This window comes from Ischnura elegans, chromosome 3 (assembly GCF_921293095.1).
Source record: "Ischnura elegans chromosome 3, ioIscEleg1.1, whole genome shotgun sequence".
Classification (NCBI taxonomy): domain Eukaryota; kingdom Metazoa; phylum Arthropoda; class Insecta; order Odonata; family Coenagrionidae; genus Ischnura; species Ischnura elegans.
Window position 1 is genome coordinate 48098730 of NC_060248.1, and position 22967 is coordinate 48121696.

General features: G+C 39.9%; 1 protein-coding gene and 1 long non-coding RNA gene across 2 annotated transcripts; both read right to left on the minus strand.

Annotated features, from left to right (window-relative positions):
• Positions 1-165: 165 nt before the first annotated feature.
• On the minus strand, positions 166-17091 carry LOC124155733 (succinate dehydrogenase [ubiquinone] iron-sulfur subunit, mitochondrial-like). The gene is made up of 7 exons (XM_046529797.1): positions 16946-17091; positions 16702-16847; positions 16472-16615; positions 5195-5387; positions 4784-4885; positions 681-803; positions 166-574 (listed from the first exon to the last, which is right to left on the minus strand). The coding sequence occupies exons 1-7, from the start codon at positions 16982-16984 to the stop codon at positions 488-490; spliced, it is 834 nt and encodes a 277-aa protein (XP_046385753.1). The 5' UTR covers positions 16985-17091; the 3' UTR covers positions 166-487.
• LOC124155735 lies at positions 11132-11414 on the minus strand. Its single transcript, XR_006864226.1, has 2 exons — positions 11277-11414; positions 11132-11178 (listed from the first exon to the last, which is right to left on the minus strand). It is a non-coding gene; the product is annotated as an uncharacterized LOC124155735 (long non-coding RNA).
• Positions 17092-22967: the final 5876 nt, after the last annotated feature.

Below are 22967 nucleotides of genomic sequence, written 5' to 3' on the forward strand. Positions count from 1 at the left end.
ATGGAGTAGAACAATTTTGCTGCAAAATTTATATTTTACTTTCCATTATAGAGTAATTTTTTACGTGATTATTTGATTTAATGTCATCTAGCTATAAAATTGAATATTTGAATCTGCTTCTCCAATGAAAATGGCAAAGAATTTTTCAATAACTTAACTTGAAAGTGATCTTTTGAATCTTTGTGTATTGTTAGACATTTGTAGATTGTTTTGTAATAAGCAGTTTTACATTAATCACAACACAGAGGCCTAAAAAATGTGATAAAACTATCAAAACATTTTCATTATAATTACATGATCCTTTACTGGCATGTTATCATGGATAGACAGAGATCAAGCTCAGAAGTTAGGGACTAGTTGCTATAATACCATTACTATTCAAGGTAAATTGTTGATTTTTAACAAAATGTCTGTACAAAATTATGTTCCAGTAGATGCCATAAGGATCTTTGCTTGCTCATGTTGTACAATTTTTTTTTAGAAAGCCTTAGTTTTCCATATCAGGTTTTTCTTTTTTCTTGAATCCAGCTAGTAGCAATTTTATCTCAGACATAGCCAATGCAGGATTAAGACCCTAGGTAAGAGTAAAAATGAAATTTTAAATTTACAAGACGCATTATTTTCAATATCATTCTGTTATAAAATAGTTCAGAAATTGATTATTTGTGAGTGAGGATTACCTTTGGGCATGTTTTTGTGCAGTTCATAATTAAATGGCAACGATAAAGGGAATATGGATCCCTCAGCTGATCCAATCTCTCTTTTGTTGCTTCATCTCTAGAATCTATAATCCATCGGTAAGCCTAAATAAATGGTTTTGAGGAAGAGTGAACTATTTAAGGATTAGAAATAACAGGCAACAGAACCAACAATTAAGAGCTCAAAAAAAATAGGCTAATTGGGTAGGGATAGAGAGATGGTTGAAGGAGGAAAGGGTTAATTTGAGGATTAAGTATTTATCATTGAGTATAGAACAACATAGTGATTCTGGAACTTTTATCAAAATTTTGCTGATAGTATTGGAGGTTGGAAAGATACTCGGGTAAAAAGTATTCTCAGGTTTAGAATCAGCTCACCAGTTAGAATTTTGACAGCATGATTTGAAAAACTGTTTCATCTATGGGATTCAATTTGTTGCCTTTTATGCTGCTGCACAAAGAGTTTAGTCTGTCAAGCTTTTTTCATTGTTCATATCCTTCCTACATCATATGATGCATTATTGGTGCCACTGGAAAACAGATCCACTTCTTGTCCACTATTTTGGTGTTCCCTGAGTGCCTTCTCCCTTGTCTTTCCTAGTACGTATCTTTCATTATTGATTCTGTACTCTCCATTTACTCACAATCGTTAAGTTTAAAGGGATATTCTGTTTTAATTTGATTCTCCTCTTCTACAATTTGGTCTTGTCTTCACCTGATCACCACCTTGGTTTACATTGTGTCCTTAATTCTGCTGCATAGTTTTTTTGTCATTTGCTCCGGCTGATGGACCAGGCAAGTATTTATGTCCATATTTTCCGGAATATATTTCGCCCAAATACCACTTGGTTTAGACTAGTTAATCTGATTAGGTAATGTACTTCAAACAAGTGCTGGACTTGTATGTATTGGAAATTTTGTGTGCGAGCTGCTTGAACTAAAGGAAAAATACAAGATTTTTGATATTATTAAACTGTTGAGAGTTGTGCATTGTTGGGTTCATCAGAGCTTTCCTACACAAAATTCAACCATAGGACTCAAACTTCTCTCTTCCCTGCAGAAAAGTTTCTCGGGTTTTCCACTGGTTGATGTCGTCCATGTCTCCCGACGTTTTGATCCGCAACTTGCGGATCGAAACGTCGGGAGACATGGATGACATCAACCGGTGGAAAACCTGAGAAACTTTTCTGCAGCTGATACGCTGGGAAAACCTAAGTTCATACTTCTCTCTTCCCTTTTTACTTCTTGATCGACCTCTGCAGTGCTTTCAGAGTTCAGTTATATGGTGGCATATGGGTGTAATTTTGCAACCTGTTTCCACACCAATAGAGCTAATTGGTCGCTAATGGCTGAAAATTGTTTTACAAGAATTAAGAAGTGTAAGATGAGGACTAAATATGTACTGAGTGTGCATCCTATAATATATGTATTACATATAATCTGAGATATTCACAATCTTATTTTCATCAGGCTCAGCATGGAATATTTATTTATGACTCAATTGGCCAATTTTTTTCATTCTGTTGCCATTTCCAAATGAGAATCTTAATTTACTCATACTCAATAGTGTATTTGACCATTGGCATAACTAGAAATATGCTTTGGGTGGGCCTGAGGGGCTACCCCCTCCTCTCCAGGGAAACAGGGGGTCCTGGAAAAGGATGTGCCTGGAAATACATTTTACATAATTTTGGCACTTAGCAGCAGCTGCAGTTATAATATGTCAAAATTAGACAATAGTAAATATATTTATTTCTTCAAGGCTTTTGGGGATAATATCCCCCCCCCAATAGTTGCACCACTGATTTGAACTGGTCTCACCTGGCTTCCTTCCTTCACAGGCAAATTTACTCTTTTTCTCCATTTTGAGAATTATGTAAGAATCGTTTAAGAATCGCAGATTCGTTTAAAAATCGAAGAATCATTTAAGAACCGAATAATAATTTAGAATCGAAGAATCGTTTAAGAATCGCAGATTCGTATAAGAATCGAAGAATCATTTAATAACCAAGAATTTATCATAACCATCATTTGTGAAATGAGAAGTTAAAGACTTTCAATTTCAGTGTGCTTATACTATGAAGGATCATCTATGTGGTGTGACCAGAAGTTAACTGAGACTCTCTCACTCTTGACAGATTAGTTGGCACCACATGAAATGGCTGACCTTCCACAACTTAGCCTACCTTTTTGTGGTCATTGGAAATCTGTCGTCATGCTATTTTTTTATCCAGCGCATATATTCAGTGTTCCACCACCCCACTTGCTGATGAGACTTCAGAATGAAGTTTGACAGCTAAAGTTGTAAAACATGGGTATGGCAACACAAGGGTCTTGCATCCCAGATTGCTCTATGGAACACTGGTAGTCAGTCAGATACAGTTTAGTCAGATATTAATATTGCTAAGACCTGGCTTAGGGTGGGTGCACTTGCTAGATTCTAAAAGTTTGAGATGACCTCAAGGGTAATCCCTTGCTGTAGTGGGCCTGGACAGTGGCTGCCCTATGTTCCTGTACCTAACCTCTACTTGCTCCCACTGGCGAAAGGCCAAAAGATGCAGTGCTACCCCTAGTCAGTGGCTATGAAAAGTAGAACTCACCTATAGGAAAGAAGGATAATACACTGGTAGGTCACACAGTGCAGAATGAAATATACCTATGAACCAGCAGTGGGTCCAATTGAAGTCTCATACTGGGAAGGGAGATTTGGCCCTGTAGTAAATGCATTTTGAATTTCTATGCAATATGGTTTATTATGTTTGAGGATGCTGTCTATTAATGACCACTGAAAGCTTACTCACCCTTCATCAAAAGGCACATTACTTTTGTGAGAAAAATGAAGTAAATCTTTCATACTACATAGGTATCTATTGAATGTGCACTGACTGCTCATTTCAAACCAGATGTTCTATTTTAGTCATTTATTTTCTGTTCTTGGCCCACCAAACAGTTCTAATAGCATTGGAGATCTACAATTACTTACAATTAGTAAAATATGTCCAGAAAACATGAGAAGTGAAATGACCCGAGTATTCTTTACCGAATCTTTCCTACCAAAATATTAGTTTGGTGTGTACCTTGAATGAACAAATTGATTTTGGGAGGATAGGAACTGTGACAAGGGCTAATATGTGTCATGTAATGTCCATTAACTGTATGATTAAAATATAGGTATGTATATGACTTTTTAATGAAGTAGCTTATGAAACAGAAATTAAGTGTCATCCAATATTATTATTATTGAAGTATTCAACCGATTAAGCTAGGTTTCCATGGAGTACTTCAGAAGAATTCTGAGAGCCTCCCTTTCCATCAAGCACCTTCCTCTTCAATTCACAATAAGGCCAACTTCCTTTCATTCTATCTAAAACTCCTATTATCTTCCTTCCTCTCCCTCATTTACCTAAAATTCTATCCTCTAACACTGTTTTCACATGCCCTCCCCCTAAGTACTCCCTCCAATACCTTTTGTCTCCTCCATATCTCATCAAAAAACTCTCTCCTCACCCATCATGTCCAGCACTTCGCCGTTCCTCATCTTTTCCGTCCACTTCATCTTCTCCATTCCTTGCCACACCCACATCTCCAGTCTTGTCTCGTCTCATTCCTAAGTGTCTACGTTTCCGCACCGTAAAGAGCTACACTCCAGATCAGACTCTTCACTAACCTTTTCTTTAAAGTCTTACATTCGATCCTCTTAGAAGCTCCTTCCTGTTCATGAACTCCTCCTTTGTGAATGCAATTCTCTTCCTTACTACTATATCCGATTTCCTCCTCTGTGCTGTCTAAATAGTTGAATTGCTGTACCTTTAGTCTCACATTCCTCACTTGCAATGCTTTACAAAATCCCATAACCTTGGTCTTCTGGTGGTTAATCTGCATCCCGCAATGCTCGCTTACCACATACACTAGGAGCCAGAAGCCCCCTCGCTGACTGGCTAATCAATGCTGATCATCCGCAAACCTCACTGATTTGAACATCATTCCTCTCTCTTTTACTCCAGGTAATCCAAGAGGCTCTTAAAAATAAATGAAACTTACTTAATTTTTACTTTTAGAGATATATAATTTATGCACAGGCATACCTGCATGAGAACTGCTGGTCCTAAGTATATGTCTGTATTCCACCAGTAAGACGGACATGAGGTAGAGCAGCTGGCACACAATATGCATTCAATCAAGCCATTCTGAAAAATGATTAGATCATTCAAGTATTATCTCATACTAAAATTTCTTGTATCTCTGGTACTTTTCAAAGGCTACTTGGGTGGTTTTTTTCACTACCAGAGCTGGGTCATAACTGTAATTGAAATTCCATAAATGGAATTTTTGCACAATTTGTGCATTGCAGATGACTCTGTAAAGTTTTCACTGTGGTTAGTCCTGGTATACTTTAATCATAACTATATGTTCATCACATCAGTATTAGAGAAGACTGATAATAGTCCTAACTTCAGTTGGGAAATAAAGATGAGAATATTCTGATTATTACATACCAGTTTCATTTGGTCTCTTGTACTTTGCAAAAGTTGTTTTGGCTCGGAAGGTGGATTTTTTCTTATCAGATATGGCCTTATTCCCTCGTATTGTTTGTAAAACAGGTTCATATCTACAATGAGGTCCTTAATAACATACATATGCGGTAGTGGATATATTTTCAGAGGCTTTTTCACATTCTGGTTGAGAGCCCTAAAATGTGGACAGGAACAAAAATGATATTATGGTAAAATTACTGTCTATTCCTAAGAGAAAATAGGGGGAGGGGGTTTTGCTGAGAAGGGATAGACTGAAGACTCTCTCCTTAACATTTCAGCTGGGAAGGTGGTGAGCCCATGGAAATCCCCCCCCCCCCCCCCATTCTATGACCTTCAAACCCAAATACAATGTCATTACCATTTTTTCCTAAAAAATTTCCAGTTCAGTGATAGTAATGTTAAAATTTGTTCTCAAAGTTATTTTATCCCTTTCTGAAGGATATTTTTACGCAATGGAAAAATATTTCACAAACATACCCTGACCAAATAATTTCAATTGGGCAACCAATGGGGTCGAAAAGAGGGGCAGTTGTCTCTTACAAGTTGTCTCTCAACAGGCGGGTCGGGTGGGGTAGAGGTTAGCGTTGACGGTTACCACCCGGGGGACCAGGGTCCGAGGCTTCGTGATGGCTGTATATTTTGTTGCCTTCATCGTGATCATGCGGCGTCAACTTTTTCATTAGTTTTAATCGCGACGAGCATAGACATGAGACTATTTTTTATCATCATAATGGCGTTTACGTATTTAAGCAGTCCCCCGGGTGGTGGCCGTCAACGCTAACCACTACCCCACCCGACCCACCTGTTGAGATGTGATATCATGGAAATATATGCGGCTTGTGAAAAGTACCGCATGAAAATTAATTAATTACAGCCAAACCAAGGCCCATTCAACGGAACCACTACTAGTTCAGGGATGTGTTCACCATTCCGAAGGCCATAAAAAATACGGCATTGAAAAAGGCGGAGCAAGTTTCGTGGTCTCCCCTTGTTAGCTCCAAAAATCATTTTTATCATTGGGGGTGTGCTGATGAAAAGACAATTGTTAATATTCTCCTGGGTCTAAAAAATATTATAAATTATACATAAAAATTTCGTTATAATTAAAGACTTCAAGATATCCTTGATGAAGTATTTAACACAAATATAACAAAGGTGGGGTACACACAGTATTGAGCACAATGAAAGACACAAAAGATTCATACGACTAAATTTTAGGTTTCAATACCACCTTCCTCAGATTTAGGGAAAAGATTAACTCTTTTCCCTAACTTTGTGGAAAGGTGTAAGTGCCACCGAAAATTTAGCCATGTGAGTCAACAGGGCCATTGATTTTTTGTTCCAAACAGCACAATAAGTAGGCACAGTTTGGATAATAGAAAATAAGGGTCTTTGGATGTAGATAACGAGGTTCATGATGAGTCAGACTCATCATTTCAATGCAAGGGGTTAACAAAATAAATATTTAAAAATAATTGAAGAGCATGTAAAACCCACTAGTCTATGCAAATCACACCATGGATGCGTTATGGCTGAGAGGTATCTCATACTACCAAAGTAAATGGAATGCAATGAATCACCTCACCCCAAAACAATGACCTTAATCTGCCCCAGGCCAAAGGGTGCCAATATTGAACTGTACTCCTTTCTTTGATTTGACAGTGATCCGACCAATCTCCCTTCATCCCATTCATTAAACTTGCTCTCTCTCTCTACCACATACCAAACAAAGAACTATTCATCAATCTCCAGAATTCTCTACCCTACCAGAAAACCACCCCAGCATGGATCCTGCTTCTTTTTGATTTTATCCATCAAATTTATTTCCTCGCTAAGGCATGATTTAGAAGCAGCTAGGGGTGGCAAATGTCACCCAAAATTAGTCTACTCTCACATATTCCACCTTCACTTCAAAATGTACTGTTCAAATGATCTTGAATTTTAAAGGAAAAAAAATTATACTAGGAATGATTTTTCCAAGAGAACTTTCCTCAAAAGCCTTCAAAGGCTTTGATATTTATGCTTTCATTTTAAAAATTCTATTTAAAATACATAGATAGTATATATGTATTGTGAATAGGGAAGGAGGCCCTTAGGAAGTGGGGGAGGGAATGCATACTTCCAGCCTATATCTGACATTGTACTGTTATCCAACCAACCATGTCTAACATTTCTTCATATATTTTGTATTTTTGCATCAAACTATCTCCTTCCTCCGCCATTTCCTCATCTCAAATGACTCTAGGTCAATCAGTGACTGATATGTTCCATATGCGGATAACTGCCACGTGCACCCACCTAGTGGCAGATACATATGGGGGTGCAAGCTCCAGTGGCTCCTCACAAGTCAAATGCTAGGGGGCACACTCCACCGGGGGGGTCAACATTTTTTAATATTTTGTGTATTTTGGTGAGTTTTTAAGGCAATCTTGGTATTAAATTTGTGATGCCATGTGTTCAGTTTTTTTCAAAAATAATGCCTAGTTTTCCTAATAAAGCTTGAATAATAAACATACCGATCACTCATTAGATAAAACTATATACATACAATCACATACAAAACTGATCACCAGAACAAGTTATTTTGCAACACTGCAACACCAAGTAGATGCCAGATTATATGGCTGCCGGCCGGCCCGGCGATCAACTTACTAGATACGTCGCTCTGCACATGCTCAGGCGGCATCCCAAGACTTCCATAAGCCACAAGCTTAGACTTGTCATAGCACCAGTACCTGTGCTATGACAAGTCTACCACTATTCATATAACTGCATGTTAATGGATTGGGACGTGCTGGCCTGCACCCCACGGCTATAAATACGAACTTCTTGCACTATTTTTGTGTGTTTTTCCTACATTTTTAATGTATGTGATTGGAAAAACACTTTGGTCAATTAGATGTATAATTATAATTGAATGGGTATTTTATAATTATAATTGAATGAGTATTTTATTTTTTTCCTTTTTCAAATCTTTGGGAGGGGCGGCATCCTAGAGTCCTTATAGGCAAGAACATTGCAGAATCACAATTGTAACTTTTTTATATCATGAGATGGCATTGTCTTGTATATGTGTATGGTCAGTTTAAATAAAACTTTCTTTAACTTTGCATGTGACTTGATTATTTTTTATTATGATAAAAGTGTATGCAGCTCAAGAGATCTTTTGTGCCCCCCCTTGAGTTTTTTCTGTATCCCCCACTGCCTACACTAGAGTTCATATTCCAATAACACTGACTCAACCCCAGACAAGTCCAGATCCTGGCATCAGGTCAATGAGGGAGGTTCACTCTAAGGTAGGGAGTCATCGGGTCGGAGCCTAGATTTAGACACTAAATAAATAGGGGTTCAATAATAATGGAAAAAGTATAAGTAAATGGCAATCATATACTGTTAAGATAAGAAAACAGCAGAAAAGTCATCACACACATCAGAGTTTAGAAAGGAAGTCATGAGAATATTTTATGTATGATGGAAGGGACTGAACGAAGGGTTAGAGATAGAAATCAACGAATGCAGATATGCACTCCGTAGGAGAGTTTTGAGAGGAAACTATGGGGCGGCCTGGGTTGTTCTCTATATGAATTTTTGGAAGAATATAGAAAGATGGCATAGTGGTGCAGTGGCGCAGCGAGGGGGAGGTTTTGGGGGATAAACCCCCCCCCAGAGCTCAGAGAAATTTTTGATTTTAATCGATTTTACGTAATTGGATTGATATTACTAATAGAAAAGTGTAAGGATTATTAAAATATCCCTCTGAAAGCCGTAAAACTCACCATTTTCAACCATTTATCTTAAAATTCCGTAATTTATTAATCTCGCACCTACCGCTTATCCTGGTGGGTATACTATACCCCAACACACCCTAGTATTAGTTGCACCTAAACCCCCCAGCCTTAATTCCTAGCTGGGCCCCTGTAGTGGTATGAGACGGTAAGAGAAGGGAAATGTCCGACTGTCTTAGGCCCTCAGAGGGACCTTTTGTTTTTAGAAGGCCATTCGATTCTCCGTGGAAATCTGAGTTAGGATCTGATGAGAGAGGGGAGTAGGAGGAGCTGCTCTCCGCCACAATCTTTCACGACGACCCACACCTCAAAACCCTAGCACTGACTTTCTTCTTGATATTTCCCATTTTATTCTCACCCACAATGCCTTCTCTTTTAATAACAACTACTATCTGCAAATGTCTGGCTGCGCAATGGGAAGTAGGTTTAGCCCTTCTTATGCCAATCCTCGGCCCGTTTGAAGAAAATTTCCTCACCAATTAACCTCTAAAATCTCTTCTTTGGCTTAGATACATTGACGACATTTTTATTCCCTGGTCTCATAACATCAACTCTTTTAACACCTTTGTTTCTTCACTCAACGCTTCTGCCTCAGTTCCTTTCACTTCTTCCATCTCCAAAACTAATATCACTTTCTTAGATGTGGACATACATCCTTAGCCTTCCGTCGGCCACCAAATCTGTCTTCCATTCTCAAAACGACTAAACCACTCTCAAGGATCACTACCCGAACTAGCACTTCACCCATCCATTGCCAATGACCACGGTGCAAAACGTGCGATCCTCATTACCTAGTCACTTCCTAACAAATGTCTTACTTTTCCGTTTCCTTCCACTCCGTCCCCCACCTGTACAACTAGTAACGTAATTCCTTTCAAGCAATTCCTGCCCCGCCTTCTACATTGGTCTAACCACCACTTCACTTAACCTCCGGGTTAATAACCATTGTGCTTCTTGCAATCCTACTTCCCAATCTGCTGCGCTTCCTGTCCCTACCCACGCCTTATCCCACAATTTAGATTTTGATGATCGTTCCACATAGGAATACTTGCCTCCCACCCACCCTCCGCCTAACCGCTAGAATTGAAAACTTTGGAACAATCATGCATATGGCTACACCATGCTTTCAACCCGCCTGGTCTTAACAAGGCCCCCTAATCTTTGTAGCCCTCTCCTCTTTCCCATCCCCCATTCCCCAACCTCTCCCTACCACCTTCTTATCCTAATCTCCTCAGCCTCTAGTCATCCTCTGTCCTCCTCATCAGTCCCTTCTTGTCTCCTTCCAGATTAAGACCGAAACAGTAGAAAATTGGAAACCTTACGTGTGAGTGTCCTTTTATTTGTGTTTAAGTTTTTTTGGCCTATCTTGGCATGTGTGTGTGTGTGCTTTGCTTACCGCTCAAACCGATTCCGCGCATTCTAGTAAATGTGTCGTCTGTGCACACCAATGGTGGGGTCTAATTGGGCTATTAATGATCCAATTCGAAATGGGAACAAAGGCAAAGCATTCTGTATCGAAAGAAATAAAGGCTCACATAGTACAGGCCAAGGAATTTACTCCACCGATGTTCATCGAACAAGAGCCGCAAATTCCCTCACGGCAGGATTTCCTGAATGACAAAGTGGGATCAATTTCCCTCTTTATCCACAGCAAGACATCCAGAATTACTCGCCCGCACCGGCGCGACCGGAGTTTAAGCCCCTTGGCGTATTGGCGGCGGTTTCTAGAACTATTTTTCCCGCGCGCTATGGTTACAAAACTTTTATCAACAAATCATAAATTTTGTCAAATTTTATTTGTTATTAAAGCAAAAACCAACCCAACCCAAACCAACCCAAACCAAACCAACCGAACCCAAAAAATAGTTCTAGAAACGCCAATATACCAAGGGGCTTAAACTCCGGTTCACCCGCCCGCACCTATATAAAATACGAAATTAGACAGATCGTGTCGACTTAAACATTTTACTCAACATACTTCGCAAAAAAAACAAAAAAATTATGGTAGGCATTCTTGCTCAAATCGACGTTGTAACTCTTCACGGTAGGTTTCTCTGTGGGCTTTTCTGGATTATATCTATATATGCTTACAATTTTGTTTTTTGCAACATTCGATACAGTTGCTGGAGCTGAGGATGCTTCACGCGCCAGAAACGAGGCCTTAATTGGAGAAGAAAAAAGTGATACTGTAATACAAGAACTCGTAATTTCAGTTAATTAACTTTACTAGAATTTGGCATGACATGTTCAAAATTCACCTGATGTAAATATCTTCCACATAGCTTTCGCAAAAACATTTTTCCAGCAATCACCGAGAAAAAACTTCAAGAGCGAAGAGTTTCGCATTTAGTTTTCAATCTTAAGAGAACGAGTAACATGTAAGTACTCAACTGCATATATGTATACTTTTATCTACACATTGGTTATATAATGTGCATCACTACCGTCAAGTGACAGTGATTTATGGGTGTCCATGGAAAAATATTTCAATATTAAAAATTCTTTCCTCTCTGCGACCCAACACCAAATCGGACACGACATTGAGTACCGCCGATACATATCTAACCCTACAATAATTTGCCTCTGCACGTGCTTTCATATAACACGATTACCGCCTTTATAGCTATACCACACATTTTCATGCTTGTTTTCTAATGTATAAAAGACAAATGAATGGAATAAAAGACTTAATATCATTGCAGGATTTACATACAATAGGTACATATTCTAATTTCATAATTTTTGACGGAGAGTCAAGCCAACAGAAAGAGCTGATCTTTTTTCGCATAAGAATTCAACCCTTTCGTTAATCATTAAAATAGTGCGCATTTATGTTAAAATCACAGAATCGGCACAACAAATCAGGGAGGATTATTGCGTGACGTGTGTTCGCTCACAGGCGACTTTGTGAGGGAAAATAATATAAAAAGTAGCGTGAAACGGCTAAGAAAAAAATTAGCACAACATTATCTGAAACGATAATGATATAAAAAAATTTGGACAGCTTGTAGGATAGATACTTTTTAAAGGGTTGGCATCGTTTCACAGATGAAAATATATACATTTAAAAGAGTATCTCACCGAGTCTGTCCGCTATGCATTTCAAAACGTCTGTGCGGATTCGATGACTGCTAATTTTCGGGTTCTCCAGCCGCGTCTGTCGTTTATTTTTTGCCGTCTTGTATAGCACTGGCCGATCTCCTCCTGTGCGCTGATTGGTCAGAACTCTCTTACAAACGTTGCTGATTGGGTAGCCGTTGTCCCTGTTGATATTTTGTGTTTTTTTAATTTCAATTGCTTCCCTGATTTGCCTTAGGTAGTACCGACTCTCTTTTGCCACTATCTTCGCTTTTTCGAATTCAATGTTATGGCCCGCCTCACTCCAAACATGCTCTGCAATGGCTGACAAGTGCAGTTGTTTTTTATTAGTAGCTCTCACATGCTCCTTCATCCTTGTCGCCATTCCTCGGCATGTTTCGCCAACATATGATTTTCCGCAGGAGCATGGCACTGTGTACACGCATTCGCATATTGCCTGCGGGATACGATCTTTTGGTCCAGGTACAATGTTTTGCATCTTGGTCACGCAGTTGAACCTTGTGACCACGTCATGCTTCCGTATACGGAATATAATATCGAACGAACTATAGTATCCTAGCAATACATTCTGACACTCCTGCTATGAATGGAATTGTAAGGCGTGCCGCAGGTTTGGTCAATTCCTCCTCCTCTGTGGCCAGGCGTTCTTCAGATGGTGATGAGTGCATCTTCTTGACCTTAGCGGCCCTTTTGAGGACCATTTCCGGTCGTAGCCATTCCTGATAAGTGCTTTGGTCATGTGCTTCTTCTCTGAATCTAATGATTCGGCGTCGGAAATGGTGAAGGCTCGGTGGAGTAGAGAGGTTACCACCGAGGCCTTCTGGGCGGGATGGTGGTGTGATGCTGCGTTCAGGTATCGGTCCGTGTGCGTTTCCTTTCTATACACCGCATGTCCAAGACTGCCATCGTCTTTCCTCTTAATCATCACGTCCAAGAAGGGCAACTTGCCTTCGCATTCCTTTTCCATTGTGAAGCGGATCCTTTGGTGTTGGTTGTTGAGATGTATCAAAAATTTGTCTAATTCCTCTGCACCGTGTGGCCATATGATGAACGTGTCATCAACATACCGAAGCCAAAGCTTTGGTTGCTTGTGGTAGGTATTCACGGCCTCCTCAAAATTTTCCATAAAGAGGTTGGCCAACACAGGGGAAAGGGGCGAACCCATTGCTGCTCCGTCTGATTGTTCATAATAGTTGTCATTCCACAGGAAGAAGTTGTTCCTCAGGCAGTGCTCCACGAGCTTGGGGAAGTCCTTGGGAATTCCTGAGCTTGTCAGGTTTTTCACAATTTCCACTGATTCTTCAATGGGCTTGTTCGTAAACAGCGACACTACGTCGAAGCTCACCATGATGTCTTCTCTCTCGATGGTAATGCCTTTTATCATATTCACGAAATGGGCTGAGTTCTTCACATATGAAGAGGTGTTTCCCACGCAATCCTGTAGAGTTTGGGCTAGGTATTTGGCGAGTCGATAGGTTGGAGCGTCAATTTGACTTACAATGGGCCTCAGGGGTACACCCTTCTTGTGTAACTTCGGTAAGTCGTATAGCCTCGGTGGTTTGGGTGCGGACGTAATTAGCCATCTCTGTTCTTCAGTCGGAATAGAGGACGTCTTGATCATGGCTCTTGTCTCCCGCTCTGCTTTGGCCATGGGGTTCTTTTGCAGTTTGTTGTAAATGGTGTCGGACCGAAGTTACATTATTAAGTTATTTAACTCTTTCATTTTGACTGAACTATAACAACTCCCCTAAGAACCCTTAAATATATATTAGAAGAATATATTCTTGACAACACATAGTTGCATTAATATCTTTCCTTGTACTAATCTTTCCTTCGCCGAGATCGCCGTATGCATTCATTAACCGCGTGATTGGAGGTATACATTGGTTGCAGTTTACTGCACTGAACCTGCATAAAATATTATACAAACTGCAGAAGAGGACAGGAATTGGGCTATTTCTCTCATAGTTGGTGTCTTCGGGTAGGAAGACGCAAAAAAGATGAGGTTTACCCAAGGAAAATATGGGAGTTGTAATTACTTAATTAAAATAAAAGAGCTAAATTACACACTGAATTCAATGCATTTTGCTCTCTTTTGTCGTTCCTGCCCGAATCACTGTTTATTTATTTTAAGCATAACTTCATAGCAAAAATGATAAACAACCAACATTGGAGACAGAGGAAGCGTCAACGGAGCTGAGAGGCACTCTCCGTGCACTCCCGCAGAGGAGTTAGGGAAGAGTGTTTGGGGTTCAGGAATCTCCGATAGTGAACCGAGAGTAAATGAAGCCACACGGAACGTGTGTAACTCTCCGTTGACGCTACCTCTACGCTCAGGCAAGCGTTCGATTTTTACCAGAGTTCTGTAAGAGCTATTCTTTTGAGATGCAGTACTTTAAATTATAAAACCTATGTTTGCTTTCAAGAAGTTTTATTAATACTTACTATAGTTCAAAAATTTACAAATTAATAATTATTGTTAAATCATTTAATCAAAAAATTAAATGATTCTTTTAAATCAACTTTTCGAATTTTGCCACCCGGGCACGTGCCCTCCCTTCCCGCCTTAAATCCTGGACTAAAATAAAATCATCATTTTTTTAAACATTGTTCAATAAGCTGGCAAAATTAAAACTTAAATGCGAGAGCCACTAAAAAATCATCATCTATTCAATTTTTCCGGAAATTAATGGAGGGCAGTCACCCTCTCAGCTTCACTCACTCTGCCACTGGGATAGAGGAATTGCAGAGGGGTGAGGAAAGATAGGGACTGCAGGGGAGCTGTGATGGGCGGAGGACAGCCTATGCGCCTCGTGACGAATTTCATCCTCAGAGTGTCGTGTTTTTTATCGTGTCTGGTTAAAATGAATTTCAATGCTGTTTAGTCCCAAAAATCGATCCAAGCGCTGTTTAGTCCCAAAATACGTTAATTAAAAAAGATGATAACTTTGTGTAATTCAAACACTTACCTTGGTACACCTTAACCAGTTTCCACACTCCTCTGTCATTTTCTAGAGGGAAAATATTATAACTTTTCCTCAAGACAATGATGCAGCAGTATTGATACCAGTCGAGGATGTTTAAATAAATAAGTTACCAACCACCACCAACTTTTAAAATTAATTATAAACGAATTCCACGAAGCAAGCTTGAAGTATATAAAAAGATTACCCACAAATCTATTTTCTGATTGATGATAAAGTCAAACTTGTCACCAAGGTAAACTATCGCTTTCCAGGAGTTATAGGGTTAACATATGTTCATATGAAGATGCACAAAATCTAAGATATTTCTGAATAGTTGAAAAAGATGGACTTTTTGGTTAATTTTAACCATTTTACTGCCAGCCCATTTCGGGTTAGATGAGCGTCGACTTCCAAGGCTATTTTCCATAATTCTCAAGATTTCAGATTTTACATTATATATTATTTGAGGTGAAACCATCTTAGTAAGCAGCACAGATAAAGCATGTTATATATAAATATATAATAGGGTGGTTTCCTATTATTTTTTTATTGCCTTAATCGAAAGATTATTACTCCTGGAGTACGTATTTCACCCTTTTAGATTTTTAAATGACAATATCTATTTTTCGCGATTAAATGAAAAGTGAAAATTTTCAAGCGCGCGAAAACGCGACGCTCAAGTATGAATGCCGGGAAATATCTCCGTACGTCGTATTTCTGGTTCCCCCTCCCGCCCGGTGGGCTGACCTTGAGGCGAGGCTTAGCGCTGATACGTCGCAGGCTGCCAGCGGGTAGCTGAGTACCTTGCTGAAAGGTAGCGCTTGGCTTAAAAAAGGTTTATTAATACCTTATCAAACGAAGAAAACTTTCCGACCTTAGCCAGTTTTAGTAGGTGATTATTAAGACATGTTTTCCTGAGCTCTGTGCCTCATGCATGCATTGGTAACCTCAGACGATGTATAACTCCTATCCTCTCGTGTAGAAACTAGGTCCCTGTGACGTCACGTGGAGTGGAATCGCATGGGCGCCAATCTGGCCTTTTTCAAATGAGGATAAAATTTGACCCTTGCCATTCGTCTAAACCGGTATTTCAAAAACCAAATAATTTGTGTATTATGAATACACTAATGGTGGGTAACGAATCGCAATCAATGCCTTTCGTTTTCTTTGATGAAGGAAACTACCCTATTCACAGACTGAGCGCACCCCCTTTAGCTTGGCGCCCTAATCGGCCGCGTGCTTTGCTTACCGCTTAAACCGGTTCCGCGCATTCAGGTTAATGTGTTGTCTTTGCACACCGTTGGTGGGGTCTAATTGGGCTATTAATGATCCAATTCGAAATGGAAACGAAGGCAAAGCATACTGTATCGAAAGAAATAAAGGCTTACGCAGTACAGGCCAAGGTATTTATTCCACCGATGTTCATCGCACAAGAGCCGCAAATTCCCTCACGGCAGGATTTCCTGAATGACAAAGTGGGATCAATTTCCTTCTTTATCCACAGCAAGACATCCAGAACCATATTCCCGCACCTACATAAAATACGAAATTAGACAGATCGTCTTGACTTAAACATTTTATTCAACATACTTCGCAAAAAAAATTATGGAAGGCATACTTGCTCAAATCGACGTTGTAACTCTTCACGGTAGGTTTCTCTGTGGGCTTTTCTGGATTATATCTATATATGCTTACAATTTTGTTTTTTGCAACATTCGATACAGTTGCTGGAGCTGAGGATGCTTCACGCGCCAGAAACGAGGCCTTAATTGGAGAAGAAAAAAGTGATACTGTAATACAAGAACTCGTAATTTCAGTTAATTAACTTTACTAGAATTTGGCATGACATGTTCAAAATTCACCTGATGTAAATATCTTCCACATAGCTTTCGCAAAAACATTTTTCCAGCAATCACCGAGAAAAAACTTCAAGAGCGAAGAGTTTCGCATTTAGTTTTCAATCTTACAATGAAAACATGACGGTTACTAGGGGCGCTTGAAACTGAACGAACGAGTAACATGTAAGTACAAAACGGCATATATTTATACTTTTATCTACACATTGGAAATATAAAGTGCATCACTACTATCAAATGACAGTGATTCATGGGTATCCATAGAAAAATATTTCAATATTAAAAATTCTTTCCTCTCTGCGACCCAACACCAAATCGGACACGGCATTGAGTACCGCCGATACATATCTAACCCTACAATAATTTGCCTCTGCACGTGCTTTCATATAACACGATTACCGCCTTTATAGCTATACTACACATTTTCATTCTTGTTTTCCAATGTATAACAGCCCAATGAATGGAATAAAAAACTTAATATCAATGCAGGATTTACATACAATAGGTACATATTCTATTTTCATTATTTTTGACGGAGAGTCAAGCCAACAGAAGGAGCTCATATTTTTTCGCATAAGAATTCAACCCTTTCGTTAATCTTTAAATAGTGCGCATTTATGTTACAATCATAGAATCGGCACAACAAATCAGGGAGGATTACCTATTGCGTGACGTGTGTTCGCTCACAGGCGACTTTGTGAGGGACGTCCTGTTGAGGAAATTAATTTAAAAAGTAGCGTGAAACGGCTAAGAAAAAATTTAGCGCAACATTATCTGAAACGATAATGATAATAAAAAATTTGGACAGCTTGTAGGATAGATACTTCTTAATGAGTTGGCATCGTTTCACAAATGAAAATATATACATCTAAAAGAGTATCTCCGTGAGTCTTTCCGCTATGCATTTCCATACGTCTGTGCGGATTGCAATAAATATTAGTACCTACGTATAGGTACATCTCATATTTCTACTTCCGGTTGTGTTCGACACGTCCTTTTATCATTAAGTTTTATTAAGCACGTCGTAAAACTTCTGTGGACGGACATCCTTCCGGGTTGACAACTCTTGACACGCTCTCACGGAAAACGTAACTATAAGGATTCTACACGAAATTATAGTTCATATATTAATCCTCTTGCTGTTGCATATGCATACCTTCATCATACCTGCTTTGCTCCTTCACCTAGAAATCTTGCCATGTGACCATTAATTACAAGATCAAAGTTTCCCACTTTTCTCAATACTATCCTTCCCGAGCAACGGCAGGTGGCCTCCTAGTTTAGTTGATATTACCAGGCTGAATATGCATAAAATTACCCAATTTATAGTTTCCGGGACCAGACGTAGGCTGGTACTTTACAATTTTTTTGTTGAGTAGCCACTGTAGAATGTTGGCAAGGGTCTTTTACATGTGCAATGAAAATTCGAAGATGACAGCGAAAGTTTAAAACGAGTTATTCGTTGCGAATTCGTTGTTAATTAAGAAAATAATGAAAATTTAGAATTTTATATTTGAAAAAATTTGGTTCTAGCAATCTGCCTTTTCCATTGCATATTTCATATACCCTCCACTAGTGATGAGCGATATATCGCTAACTGTGATTGAATCACCGTTACTGAAAAGTAGCAGTCACTGTCGGTGATTCAATATTCGAAATCACCGTGATCGGTGATTCAATCACTGGATTCGGTGATGATAGCGCTGGCTACTAACAAGTGATATGCGATATATCGCCACCTGTGATTGAATAGAAGTAGCCGATCACTGCCGGTGACAAAATCACCGAATGCTCGAAATCACTGCCCGTCACTGCCGGTGATTGAATCACCGAATGCTCGAAATCACTGCCGGTGACTAAATCACCAAATACTCGAAATCACTGCGACTGTGAATACGGTGAAGTTAGCTTCGGCAGCTACCATGATGCTACCAACAGTAAAATAACGACGTCTTATTCATATTTAATGATAAATAAGACATTCTGTGCGAAATATGCAGCTGAAGCTTTGAATTATGATGGTTTGATTATAACTACGTACAAAAAATGATTGCCCCTTATCAATTCTTCTACCACATCAAATTTACTTTATTGTTGTAATATAAACTCGGAATCAGAACTATTCCCTCAAAAAAATATTTTGTCTAATTTTACAACTTTCTATAAGTTTATTTGTTCCTATTGAGAAGAGCTCATTCCTTGGAATTGGACAAAGTAGCAGGAATAGCAGCGCCACAAATCACCGATGACTTTAAAGAGTGATTCACCTCGGTGATCGCAATCACAGTTAAGAATCACCGTTACTGATGAGTAGCAGTCACAGGTAACGAAGTGATCCGAAAATCACAGTTCCGCTCATCACTACCCTCCACGATAGACGCGAGCTATGTGGGGGGTCTCCCTAAGCACAGAGCTCAGCGAATGCCGACCAGCCGACCTGGCCAGACCACGACCACCTGAGTAGGTCGTGTTCGTGGCGACCGCCCCTGACGAAGGGGCTACAAGGGTGGGAGCGACCACAAAGAATGCAGAGCACCATGAAGGATGGATGGACAGCGATGCTCTTTCATGGATTACATTATTTGTATAATTATCATTGAAGTATTCTACCTGCTAAGATGGGTTTGCATGAAGAAGTTTCCAAGAATTCTGGTAGTCTACCCTCCTTTCATGGACTTCGCTCTTGAAATTCGAAATTAATTCTACTCCCTTTCAATTTATCTATAAATCATATTCTCTCCCTTTCCCTCCGTCGCTTACCTGGCATCCTTCCCTATAACACCTTTTTTTAAACCCCTTACCCGCTAAGTACTTGCGTAGCTTTGCGTGGAAAGATGAGAGGGTAAAAAGCAGAACCTTGAGAGGTTGGGAGAGGCGTGGATCGGAGGGGAAGAAATGGTACAGGGGCTCATCAAAGTCATTGTTCTGGAGGGATAGTTCATTACCTACCGCCGCGCCTTGGTGGTATGCAGCACCTTATAGCAATTTTGTGTTCGAAATCTGAGAGAGATAAAGCATTAGAGATAAAGCACATGTGCATAAATGAGACGGCAACCGTCGAAAAGGCCACAATCACGAAATAAAAAAGTCAAATAGGTCAAGCTGATAAATCAGCCCGTGGAAGTTCTTGCACAACCAGCGAGGGCTGATATATATTGGACCGATGGCAGTAAAAGGGTTAAGGAAGCCTACTATTGAAGAAGAATTAGTGTAACAATCCTCACTGTTATAATTGGTAGCATGGTTAGAGTAAAGCCAGATGAAGCCAAAGGGAATTTGGGTAGGGGCCTTGCATCACTTCCTAGCACTCCCAGCTTACCTGGCATCTAGGAATCATCTCGCATTCCAGGAGGTAGCACACTTCCCTGAAATGCAGGACTTTAAAGAGGACCCAGGACTTTAGGAGACAAATAGACCTTCGTGCCACCAATTTACCATTCTGGAGCAGATTAAGATTGTTTAGGGGTTCAATATTTTCCTTGCACCTCTCAGCAATTATGCACCTGAGGTCTGATGTGCCTAGACAAGTAGCTTTTGGATAATCATCAATTATTTCAGACATTGATTGATATTGAACTGATAAAATAAAATCATTTGTTTGAGAGCAACCTTAAAGCTAAATATCTTTTTAAATATTGGGGGCGGTTGCCCCAGTTTATATCTCAATGTACTGCTGCTGAAGCTTGAATTGGAAAGTCGAAAGAACTTACTTTATTGCTTTTTTTCAAAATCTTCCGTCGCTCCGTTGCATCGCAAACATGTGGTTATCAATTTAACCAGTGAGTGCTTCGATGAACAAACTTTTTCGGTTTTTTCCAGGGGTCTTAATTTTACGCCAATTCCTAGATCCGTTCCTTTTGTGGAATTATTAGTGGAATGGAACAAACTGTTCGGAAACTTCCCAGGGATTTGGCGGAGGAGGTGAGAGACGAAGTTTCTACTATTTTGAAGAAGGCTGTCATTCCCATGCCAAACATCTCGAGAGAAGAGCTTTTCATGCTTCGAACTTTGCGTGAAAACAAATTGCTTACGGTTTTACCTGCGGATAAGAGGAATGCCACTGTTCTAATGAAAGCTTCGGAATACCAGCAAAAATTGGAGAAATCCTTAAAGATCAGGCATACAGAAAAATGAATGGTGATCCTACAGACTCAATTACGAGGAAGACCATATCATTAATTAAAAAGTCAGGTATTTCGGAAGAAGTAGCCAAAATTATCTATCCTTATGCTCTGGCACCTCCCAGACTGCATGGACTTCCCAAAATACACAGGGAATGTGTTCCTCTACGACCTATTGTGAGTGCCATTGGATTTCCCACATATGACTTGGCCAAATACCTTACTGGTATCTAAAACTTTAACTAAAAATTAGGTAACTAAAAATTTAACAAACGCTACAGATCCTGTGAAAAACGCAGCAATGAAAGTGCTATCTCTCCAGATGTCACAGTCACATATCGTTTGCAAAATTCACCTCCGGCTAAAGGTTGCAAGTGGGAAATTGGAGGGACCAGAGTGCCAGGGAAGTTAATAAGTGTCTGAATTTTCATCAGGGTTTATGAACACTTTGGTTACCGTCTTATGGCTTTGGTACAGGCTTAAGGTCAAAGTGTCATCATGGCACATGGACCCATAATTCTTCATTAAAACTTTCGCGGGTGCTCGTCATTATGATTAAAAAATTTTGGGCTATGTCGCCGCGTCAATTTTTGGGTGGCCCCAACGTTTCCCGACCAATGCTGGTCGCTTTTTCAAGGGATTATGAAGAGATGGGAATTAAGGATCTTTTATATAGGTATCTGCGTCAGGTGGTGGGGGGGAGGGGAGCCGGAGGTTGGGAGAGTGGGTTGCCGCTCGTTTTTTCTTATTGCGGGTTGCCAAGTACGGCTAATTTTAATGGCGGTGTCTCTGTTGACATTATTCTTATCTTCTTTGGATATTTCAATGGCTTCTCTGACGATTAACTTTGGTGAGGATTTTGACTTCCTCGAGGTCGATGATGTGGTCAAGCCCTGCGTGTTCGGCTACTGCGGACTTTGTTGATTGCCCCAGTCGAATTGCTCTCGCATGCTCTTCTAGGCGTGTTTTGACCGACCTGCCTGTTACGCCGATGTAGTTCTTCCCGCAGGTCTGGCAAGGAATTTGGTAAACCCCTTCCACTTGTAGTGGAGTTCTATCCTTGACGGTGTTTAGGAGATGCTTTATCTGTGTGTGAGGCGAGAAGATTGTCCTTAAATGGAATTTTTGTAGGATATTTCCTATTACGTCAGTCGTCCCCTTAATGTATGGCAGGAAGGCTTTCTTCTGGTTGCTGAGGTCGTTAATGGATGAGTTCGCGGCTTCTGCGTTGTTGTTTTCCATTTCGTTTTTTTTGATGACTTTATTTAAAGTGCGAGAAATAAGTTGATGCGTAGTTTTCCGAGGCGTTGTCTAGATGATGTTTCCATGTTCCTGGGTTTCACCGCGTGGATTTTCTTTGTGACGACAGTTTCCGTTTGAATACCGGCGAAACTGTCGTCACAAAGAAAATCCACGCGGTGAAACCCAGGAACATGGAAACATCGTGCGAGAAATAACTCTGTCATTGAATCCATTTCCCCGTAGAATGGCCTCTAGCTTCCGTCTCTCTTCGGCATAGTTGTCCTGGTCACTTATTGTGTAGGAGCGGTGAATCAAAGTGTTTACCACTCCATGTATTTGGGCTGGGTGATGGTGAGATAAAGCGTGCAGGTACCAATTTATTGCTGTTGGTTTTCGATACACTGTATGCCCCAATGTTCCATCCGTCTTCTTTTCCACGAGAACGTCCAAGAATGGAAGTTTTCCGTCTTCCTCCACCTCCATTGTAAACTTAATGTTGTCGTTATTCCCGTTCAAATAAGTGTAAAATTCTTGAAGCTTTTCCTTGCCGTGCGTCCAAATTATAAAAGTGTCGTCGATATATCTGACCCAAATCTTAGGCTTGTGGACGGCATTTTGAATTGCTGTTTCTTCTATGTGTTCCATAAATATGTTTGCAATTGTTG